We start from the raw sequence: 11,163 nt of genomic DNA, 5'->3' as shown, positions 1-11,163 counted from the left end.
TATTGTTGTGATCGTTGTTAACGTAAGATTATGTAACCATAGTTTTCGGCTGCTACAAAATTGTTAGAAATGTTATGCTTCACACAGACACAGTCTTTGCATGCTAACTGACTCCTTTTAACTCGGCTCCATTACACAGATCACACAAACAGAAATATACTTCTGATTCGGCCTTAAACACAACCACACACATGCAGGAGGAAACTTTAAGTTCCCACAGCACTTTCTTTCTTTGTCTGACCATGTGCGCTTGTGCACGCGAGACACATAAATGGCAGAACAAAGACACACACACACACACGCCCATTACTTTGTCTTCATTTAGTCGTAGTTTAGTTAATTTAAGTTAATTTGATCTTGCCGTGCTGCCGACAACCGCATGCATGTCGCGGTTCCTCACAGGTCTATTTCAAGTAGCGGCTGTTTAAAAACAATATAATATTCTTTGTGGTTCATCAACGGTGATAAATTATCCTAAAGTCCTGTGAGGTCCGGACAACTCCGCACAACACTGGTGAAGCTGTGGCTCCGTCTCTTCATCACGTTTTCCTCCTGCCACTACACACATACACGCTACGCCTACACATGCGCACTGACAACCCAGGGTTAGGGTTACAATTTAGGATTTATTCACGCAATTTAAAAACATTTATTGGAAGTTTTTTTTCTTTTTACATGTTTATTTACAACATTAAACGTTGAAATGTATATTGTAATAGGCTGTATATTAACATATTGGGAGAAAACTGGTAGTTCTATGTAAAATCAGACGTTGAGCACCCCCATATCGCCAAAATGGCATCATCCTTGTTTCACTGCGAAGCTTCGACTGTGAGATTGACAGTTGAATCAGGCTCCTCCTATGAAAGCATCAAATCTTCGACTTTTTGGGTTGAGCCCTAATATATGTATAAGAATGGTAATCTTGTTATATTATTAATCAAATGCCAAATTCGTTGTGTGGATATTTCATGAGACTGAAGTAGGTAATTGGCTATCAGTTTTCTCTTTAAAGATCGAGTGTGTAATATTTTTGAGGATCTATTGACAGAAATTCAATATAATAGTAATAATCATCATTATCCATCCATCCATCCATCCATCCATCGTCAACCACTTATCCTGCGTACAGGGTAGCAGGGGGCTGGAGCCAATCCCAGCTGACTTCGGGCGAAAGTCGGGGTACACCCCGGACAGGTCGTCAGTCCATCGCAGGGCCACACATAGACAAACAACCACTCACACTCACACCTAAGGACAATTTTTAGAGACACCAATTAAGCTAGCCTGCATGTCTTTGGATGGTGGGAGGAAGCCGGAGTACCCGGAGAGAACCCACACAGAACATGCAAACTCCACACAGAAAGGCCGGGGCATTATTTAATATATATTGATGGCCTTAAAATAAAGTGTTACCTATTGAGGGTATTTAACCCTAAACCCCAACACACAGGTATCTCTGATATGGTTGATTGATAAAGGAATGTCCTGGGTGACTGGTTGTAGTTTTGTAACAATGACCGAAAGACAGACATGCCACACTATCTGTATGAAGAGAAAGTCCCAATTGACTCAAAGTTTTAGTAAATAATATTCTTTAGCATAACCATTGGTTTTATTTTGTAATTCAGTACCAGATGAAGTGGCCACAGTGCTATGCAGAGATGAAGACTGATAGAGGGAGCAGATGCCTTCTGAAGTACGGCACTATCTTCCTCTTTCTGGCTGTGTTTGGCTTAATCTTTGGGCTAGGTAACATGGACTTCCTAAAGGTGAGAACTTTGTTTCACTGGGACAACTTGAAGAATAGACCTTCTTAGAAATGTCAATGTTGACTCACAATAATAGTAAAAATCTTTATTGCCATTAAATTAAAATTGAGTTAAATGGTATTTTTCCTGACAATCCTGCACTAGGAGCCGTGTGTAGTTTTCAGTGGCATCTAGTAGTGAGGTTTCAGATTGCAGCCACTATGTTTCGAAGCGTGTGCTCCTGTGTAACCGCGCTCAGCTACACTTCACTGTATCTGGCCGGTTTAATCAACCCCACGACTCGTTGTGTATCTCTCAATGCAGCCGTTTATTATCTTGACAGGAACAGAATATGTACTGGTCAGTCATACAGTTGGCTCGCTTTAGGCAGCTCACACAAAGCACACTCGGGCACGTCTCTTTGAACTAACAACGCTACAGGCATGTCAATTAATGTTTCAAATAAAATAACATACATTAAAATATGTAGATGGACAGTAGCAGAATATGTTGTGCTCAATCATTCTGTTGGCTTGCTTGAGGCAGCTCACACACAGCACACTACAAAAGAACCAATGCTAACTAGTTTAGAGGATGCATATTGTCTTAAACACTATAGCACTTAAAAAGTACAGCAACCCACTCATATCTCGTCTTATCAATATCAACCTCACCATAAGATATACAGTTATTTATATACAATGACTATATACATACACGTATACACCCAGAACTTTCTGCAGTGCAACCTCCACCTCCACTGAACTTGCCGGAGTCCTGCACTGACAGCACAGAACACGGAACATTTATTGCCCAGTGCTTGATCCGGGATGTTGACAGGGCAGGTCTCTACAAAAACACTCTCTAATTTCCTTTGCTTGGCCAAGGATCAGTCTTAAGTCAAAGCTGGGCCATCACTGCACCCGCCGTGGTGCCTGTTCCGGTTGACCGAACTGGGTGGACTGTGGTCCGTTGCTCCTGAACCAAAAACCCCATCCTTCTTTTCCAGTGACTGTATTTCTGTCATAGGTAATACATGTTTTAGCAATAAAGCCCGAAAAAAGAGATAACCAGATATTATAAATGAGATTGTTGCCACACTTTAGTAGAACAGTTAGACCACAGTAAATAATGTTACTGCAACTTACTGAATGGGTCTTTCACTGCGTGTTGTTGTCTGCAGCGTTATGTTTCATTACTGTATATTATGTGGGTCACATAAGTTACAGTGACTGAGACCACTGAAGAAGCTCTGAACTTGAGTATAGGTAAAATGAAAATAACTCTTAATTGATCCATGCCAATGCCCCTGCCTTGCATCCATAGGCTAATAAACAAATTGTCCACATTTTGTACCGTTATCACATTTCTTGCAGGCTAAAAACAACACTTTGAAATAATAACGTTGCAACCACAGTATTTAGCAACAGATAACATTAGCAACTGGTTGGTGTTAGCTAATGTTCTCAAAATTGAGCTAACTAAAACATAAAATCCCCATCAATATATTTCACATGCTTTGCAGTAATGTTAGTTTACCTGTCCAATAGGATGAAAGCTATCTCTGGGTCGCTTTTTACATCCAAAACAAATGTAAGGTGTTTGAGGCAAGGTCTCTCCTTGACTCATCAGCTTCCACAGAAATATGAACCCAATCGGCCACATGGTGGCGCTATAATTAAGGCTTAAAAATGCAAACTTTGAAAGGCCACGTCCCTTACTCCGTAAGTCTGATTGACTTAAAATTTCTCACACAGGTGCAGCTCAATGTGCTCTACAAAAAAGCCTCAAGGACTATTAAGGTCCGTCTAGAGTTTTTTTCCGCCATTTTGAATTTTTTGAAAATCACATTTTTGACATCTCCTCCTAGACCGTAACTCTGATTGCCACCATATTTTCAGTGAATCATCATTGGATCAAGCCTATTAAAAGTTGTATAAAGCATGTCGATATCTCAATTACTTTTCAAGATATGAACCAATGAACTTTGAATGGGGCGTGGCCAATCATCACAAAACTCACAGGATATGTTCAGATAGGTGCTTCGGATATACTGGACATTTTGATGTACATGCGTCCCTAGGGGGCGCTACAAGTGCAAGACAGGTGCTTAGCATTACACAAATTATACTATAAATCCCATATTCATTCTCCAATCTTCACAAATCTCTCAGGATATGTCCACATAAGTAACTGAAACATGCCCTGAAAGTTTCATTCAAATCGAACACCCGAGGGTGCTATAAATGCAAACAAACTGCAGGGGATAAAACGAAAAACAGGCTACAAATGCATATTATTTGTCCAATCAACACAGAACTTGCAGGATATGTCTACATCACCACCTCACACATACCCTGAAAGTCTCATTCAAATTGACCACTAGAGGGCGCTATAAATGCATCGTAACTGGATGTGGAATGATACAAATTGAGTTATAGATCAGAAAATTGTTGTCCAGTTGTTACAAAACTTGCAGGATGTGTTTAATAACAATGTTAAACCGTATGTGTGAAATAACTTTGATGGCGATATTGCGAAAAAAGGTATGAACCCGCGAATCGCCGCTTGCGGCTATACTGACTGTGTTTTGGTTTTCTCCTGCTGACGATTTGATTCTTGTTTGGCCCAACAGGCTCCAGCACATAAAACTTTTTTGTTGTTTATTATCCTTACTGAAGTTTGTGTTGGAGTCTATGTTTTGCTGGGAGCCGGCCGTTTTTTTTGCATTAGTGGACCCCATTTCATTAGCTGCAGTGTTGTTGCTGAGTGTACAGTTCAGACTCAGTAGGCAGGAGGTTCGGGAGAGAGCATGCAGAAAATCCGACCTGATTTCTTCACATAGGCCTCAGCATAGTGGCTGTTCCAAGGGACAGAGAAAGCAGGTGTGTGGTTCATTTTTATGTGAGGTTACAACCCATTCCCAAATAAGCAATAAAAAATTATTAATTGATTTAAGTGATTTTATTAAACTACATACTTTACTTCTGTCACGGACAAAATTCCATTTATCTCTCAGCCATGAAAACAGTTGTCTCTCATGTCAAAGAGAGGTATGAAAGAGCCTTTATAGTGCTTCTGGGCCAATGATGTAAAATAGCCCATTTCAATAATTTCAGTGAGAAAGTCATTGAAACACACAAACAAAATCTTGTGTAAAGCAGATTCCAGATCTTGAAACTCCTGCATTTCCCCATGGTTCAGTTTCAAGAACATAGAGAAGGCCACAGGGGAAGATGGGAAACGCAGAAATTCCCACAGCTAACAACGCAACTGTTCTTCAAACCCCTAACAATATTTATTGTTTTATGCTCCATCTTGGCCCTTTATTTTATTTAGTTAATTTGCTTTTAGTACACTTGGTTGATGCATCTTTGTCACCAACTCTTTCTGTTTTCAGAGTTTCAGAGAGTTTCAGCATAAAGTGAACTTCACCATCATATACCCAAGGGTTTCCACTCACCGTAACATGCATGACAGCTTCTGCACCTTCCAGCCACCGTCCCCTGCGGACGTTCTGGAGGAACGCCTCCTACTAGACTCCATTGCTTGGCCTGAAACTTCAATTCTACCAGATCCTCTTTCCCTGGAGCAGACCAGTGATCCTGCCCACAGCAGCTTCACCATTCTCCCACCAGGGAGGGGAGGAGGAGAGTGGCGCGTAGGGGATCAGCTGGAAGTTATGATCAAAATGTATGACTTTAACGGTCGCCCAAAAACGTCTGGGGGAGATCTGTTATTCTCCAGGCTGCACAACCTGAAGCTTGGTGCAGGTGTGGCTGGACAAGTGGTGGATCATCTCAATGGCTCCTACTCTGCTGTGTTCTCTTTACTCTGGGAAGGAAGCGCACAGGTTGAGGTGAGCCTGAACACTATCATGTTGAATTTAGTTGTACTGTAGGTGTCCAATTGATCATTCACAAAAGCCCCACACCCCTGAGTTACTGTTGATACCCCTGTTAACTTTCACTTCTCGCACCACTTGAATTCCTTAGTAATTGTGAAACTCAGCTCACAAGAAGGTTCAAGTATGCTTTTCAATGTCTAGTCAGTGGTCTGTACATAGAATGGAAATTACATTTGTCTCACAGCTCTACTGTTAAATGGTGTGATTTAAAAGAAGAGCACTAAATTCTTCTGGGAAACTTTGCATCTTAATGAACACAACTGATAAAGGAAGCTCATCTCCTTTATTAGATGGACACAACGTGATAAACCTTAATTCTGTTTCCACAGCACACTTCTGCTAACTGGGCTAGTACCGCTCAGGCTGTGTCACAAGCGAAGCGTCACACCTCTGGTTTCCATCCCTCATTTTGCCAGTGGAACATCTAAACACTTCCACATTGCTACACTGAAACACAGGCTGTTTCAGAAGCATGTCACGTTGTCTAGAAGCAACCCACTGAGAGATGGGCCCTAACTCATAACGTGAGTAAGGGGAAGATGATGTTGAAATAGCCCCCAGTAGCTCTCTAACCACAAGCCCAGGTGGTTGTGGTGGTTGTTGTTGAGTTTCAAAGGGAGACGAGCAATAAATCCATAATAGGGGAAGGGTGCTACCCCCCATCAGCCAGTGCAAAACTTTTGTCTCAGGTGCTGAGGCAGAACCTTGTTAGGGTAAACCAATAGCGAAGCCCGAGGGCTATTCATGTATTCATAGAACTGGAGTTCCAGGTAACTACACCTGAGACAAGGTGTGCAGCTTAAAACACTAGTACTTGATTTGTCTTCATTGACATGACTGACCAGGACTGGACAGTGAAAATTCTGGTTCTCTGTCCCATCAGGTGACGCTGGTTCACCCTAGTGAGGCTGTCACAGTGCTGCGCAGGCTGAACAGTGAACAGCCAGACAGGGTTTATTTCCACAGCCTCTTCCGTTCAGGCTCTCTTTCTGAAACCACTACCTGTAACGTCTGCCTACGTCCAACCCAGCAGCCGCTGTGCAATTACACTGACCTCCGTACAGGCGAGCCTTGGTTCTGCTACAAGCCAAAGAAGCTGAGCTGTGATACCAGGATCAGCCACTCCAGGGGAGTTTTTAAAGAAAATCTCAAGGCAGGGGAAGAGAAACTCTTTCAAAGGTGAGGAAGCAGAGAAACAAGTGTGTGTGACTTCTAATAAATATGTATTTCTTTGATGGGAAGTTTCCCAAAGTTCAACTACAGGCAGTAAACACTGACTGAAGATTTACTCTAAGATAATCCAAATCAAATGAATCCATCAGAATAATATGAGTAGACAATAAGAACACTGGATAGGAATTTACTGTAATTCATTTGTTTTTATTGTAAATTTATACATTTTATCTTAGATAAGTCTTGCACACTTACATTTATATTTTCTACTTTGGGACAGTGTAACAAAGTATAAACATGCTACATATTATCTCCTTATAAAGTTGATAATGCTAAACAGTGGCCTATTTACCCATCCAGTAGACATGGAGCAACATTAGCATTCATTTGGAGTTGTGTTAATGGCAAAAGTAAGGCGTTTTAGCTTCTGTCTCCAGGGAAATATCTGGCTCCGTTATGTTAATCAGCTATAGTTGCTAGCTTTGTCTGCTTTTTAGTGAGATGTAGTGAATAATTTGGTTAATCACAGCGTTCTTTGATGTAATCTCACATAGCTAGACATATCTCCACAGCGCTGTGTCAGCTCTGGAGAAAGGTCTGGCTGCACCCATTATCATTCTACAGTAGGGGAAAAATGCTCTGGCTTGTTTGTAAATCTTTTAAACCAATTACAATCGTCTTTGGTGGTGCTAAGCCCTGAATGCAGCGACGATGCCCCTGCAAAATAGTGTCTGGAGGAGCTTGTTTGGTGGAACATTTGCACAACTTGTTGTTTAAATGGCTATATCCCAGCAAAAGAAAAGGTTACAGCCACTGGCTTGTTTATGTTTGAGCTGTTAGCGACCAGGTTAGGGTAACTATTTTCAGAATGTAGGTTGCTTGCCTGAGTGGTAAACTGAGCACAAAAGATCCAAGAGCAGACATGGTAGCAGGGGTTAGATTTTACAAAGAAGATTTCTTGAACAATAAACAGGACGGTGAACGTTAAAATCCTGTAGGGCAGTGGCGGAGAGAAGGCATACAAGTTCCAAAAAAGAAGACTGTGCTTCCATGTGCTGAGACAAAAAAACTGTTGAGGCACAAGACAAGTGAAAAAGACACTAGACTGAGAGACTAGACGCAGAGGCCATAGCGTGCGAATTGCCACTAAACTGGCCGGTGATCAGGTGAATTCTGAGGTGAAGGGCTGGAGTTTAAGTCTGCAGAGGTTGATTGACCAGATCATAACACTGAGGTTGTTGCTGTTTCAAGTAGCTAAAGGGATTTTGAAAAGGGGTATACTGTGTGTAATACACAGCCAGTGGCAGGCTTTTGCCCACAGTTTACATCCAGTACAGTTTACATCTTTGATGAAAACACTGCCTTCTATGTCTCGACTCAACCAGAATGGCAGGCTATAAAACAAGCTGTAAGATGTTACTACAATCTGTAGAGCTGAAGGAAACCGCAATATTGGGTTTGTCACTACAAGCAACGCCTTGCGCAGTATACACAGTCATCTGACCCATTGTTTATATGAAAATATTAAATAGTGCAACTTTATCTCTAATGTGGTGATGGCGCATAGATAAGATGCTTGCCTTTGGTGTGGGAGACCTGGGTGCGATTCCCACTGTAAGACATCCACCGTTGTGTCCCTGAGCAAGACACTAAACCCCTAGTTGCTCCAAAGGCGTGCGACCTCTGACATGTATAGCAATTGTAAGTCGCTTTGGATAAAAGCGTCAGCTAAATGTAATGTTGAAGGAAATTTTCAAGCAGTTGTTTCCCATTTTTGTGTTTTTGTTTTAACTTTAATTAAAAGGTTTTTATTTCTCATTCATGTCCTCGTTTCTTGTATTTATGTTGTGGTGTGTATGTGTAAGAAATATTCTATAATATGTGCTCTTCTTCAGTGGTGTCAACATGAAAGTCTCTGTTCGGGCTTCGGGAGCTGCCAGTGTCACTGTGATGCCAAAAAAGAAAGGTAAAGCATTTTTTACTGCCACCATTACTGAATAATAATAATACAATTACTCTTGTTCAAAACAAAATATGCTTCAAACAATGAAACGGGTAGAAAAGATGACATTTGTAAACAACTAATCACTTACCATCCCCCATATTAGCTTTAGTTGATTTTATTAGCGGCTAGCAGGTACATTAGCCACTTTTAGAAGTTAAAACAGATGCCTGTTTGTTCTCGTTGGCATCAACATAGTTTCTTCCAGCTTTGAAGACCAGTTTTGTACATTCATACTTCTTGTGAGGTATATGAAGTCCAATAAGATTGTAATCCCAGTAAACTACAAAATAATTAGACCATTTACGTCTCTAGATAGTAAATTTGAGCCTCAAAACATTTCACAAGACTGTGAATGGCTAATTTTCAAGGTACAAGGTTGTTTATTTTTCACCCTTCATGCTACACACACAGAACTTAACAGATAATTAAATGTGTATTAAAACATGGTAATATTTTAACTAAATAAAATAAACACTGGGCTAAAGAGGCAACATGGGCGTATACACCCACCCAACATTCCACCGTGCATTATTTGGAATTTGCATCTGAATGTAAACCACAGCAACAAGATGGTAATATGGTTTTCATCTTCATATAAAAGTCTGACCATCTCAATTGCGTTTGAGCACCAAGAATCACAGAAGAATCCACCTCCTCTCATCTTGCCAAACAAGGTCTGCATGACGAGTGCTTGATCTGGGATGTTGATGGGGCAGGTCTCTGTAAAGATGTGGGCACAACGGTCTCTGACTTCCACTGCTTGGACAACTTGAGCCCTGTTTTGTCCAGACTTTAAGGTCTGGACAAAACAGACCACACTGTTACAAGTGACATTCTTTTATCGCAATGAATGTGGGCACTGTAGTTTGTGTCAATACAGTTCCAAACCCACTGTCCTGCTGAACAGTAGTGCACCAAATACGTATTTATACACTGCTGAAAATAGTCCAACAAATGCATACGTTGAATAATGAACTGAACCTTTAAAAAATATATATATATAAATATAAAAAAATAAATAAAATAAAGTTGACATATTTCCATGGATTTATGTCTTCAGTAGTAACAAATTGACTGGAGTTCCACAAACAGGTTGGGGAGAGACATTGTTTGTTTTTTTTGTTTGTTTTATGGGATTTTATGACAGTATAAAATACGCCCATCCTTATCCTTTAACTTCTTCGCAGGTCAACCAGAGGTGAAGAGCAGCATTGTGAAGTCTGGACCTTCTGGCTATTACTACCAGGGTGCATGGCAAGCAATAATTGGTACCAGTGTTCAACAATTCAACACCTCCTCTGACATCAGTCAGTGTCTGAAAGGCAAGAAGGTCCACCTGTATGAAGACTCCACCATCAGGCAGTGGTTTGAGTACTTCAGAGCAGCACTACCAGGTAACTGATCCACAGGGATTTCTGCCAACAGTTTGATTTTGTTCACACTGCAGCTTCATCTGTTCTCTTCAATACTTTTAGATCTTAAGGAGTTTAACCTGCGCGGCCCGATGCAAGTTGGACCTTTCATGGCCTTGGACTATGCAAGCAACATCTTGGTGACATATCGCTGCCATGGTCCTCCTCTCAGTTATACCATTGTTCCAACCGCCGAGCTGCGTTACGTTGCAAATGAACTAGATGGCTTAACCGGAGGCAGCGACACTGTCGTAGCTCTCAGCATCTGGGCTCATTTCACCCCTTTCCCCATGGAGGTCTACATCCGGCGGCTGCAGAGCATCCGCAGGGCGGTGGTGCGGCTACTGGACAGGGCTCCAGACACACTGGTCGTCATCCGGACCGCGAACCCCAGAGCTTTGACTTGTACTATGGCGCTAGGCTACAGCGACTGGTATGCGGTGAACGGTGACAAAGTGCTCAGAGCTGTGTTCAAAGGTCTGAATGTTCATCTGGTGGATGCCTGGGAGATGTGCCTCGCCCACCACCTGCCACACGACGTCCACCCACCTCCTCCCATTATTAAGAATATGATTAATGTTCTCTTGTCCTACATATGCCCTCAAAAGGGCGGTTAGATGTGTGGTTGCTCACTAACTGTAGCAGAATCAAGTGAAGCAGATTAAAAATCACATTCAGATTTATTGGCCAGGTATGTGTACACATACAAGGAATTTGACTCTGTTTTTGTTCCTCTCTCAATGTACTTACACAAAAATAGACATACAGCTAAAACAAGATCACCAAGATAAACAAAAACATTAAACTGTAACATTTTTTTTCTTTTTGTGTTAAAAAAATAACTATATAGAAATGTCTCTTACATTAGAAAATGTACTGTTGCCATAAACACACATACAGAAGCCCTGTAGATAG

General features: G+C 41.4%; 1 protein-coding gene across 1 annotated transcript; it reads left to right on the top strand.

Annotated features, from left to right (window-relative positions):
* Positions 1–1,757: 1,757 nt before the first annotated feature.
* On the top strand, positions 1,758–10,931 carry LOC123985202 (NXPE family member 3-like). The gene is made up of 6 exons (XM_046072644.1): positions 1,758–1,772; positions 5,152–5,610; positions 6,542–6,837; positions 8,727–8,797; positions 10,024–10,230; positions 10,312–10,931. The coding sequence occupies exons 1-6, from the start codon at positions 1,758–1,760 to the stop codon at positions 10,863–10,865; spliced, it is 1,602 nt and encodes a 533-aa protein (XP_045928600.1). The 3' UTR covers positions 10,866–10,931.
* The last annotated feature ends 232 nt before the right edge of the window (positions 10,932–11,163 follow it).

Source organism: Micropterus dolomieu, linkage group LG16 (assembly GCF_021292245.1).
Source record: "Micropterus dolomieu isolate WLL.071019.BEF.003 ecotype Adirondacks linkage group LG16, ASM2129224v1, whole genome shotgun sequence".
In the NCBI taxonomy this organism is placed as follows: Eukaryota; Metazoa; Chordata; class Actinopteri; order Centrarchiformes; family Centrarchidae; genus Micropterus; species Micropterus dolomieu.
The sequence above is the reverse complement of the archived record's forward strand: the minus strand, read 5'-3'. Positions and strand labels throughout refer to the sequence as shown.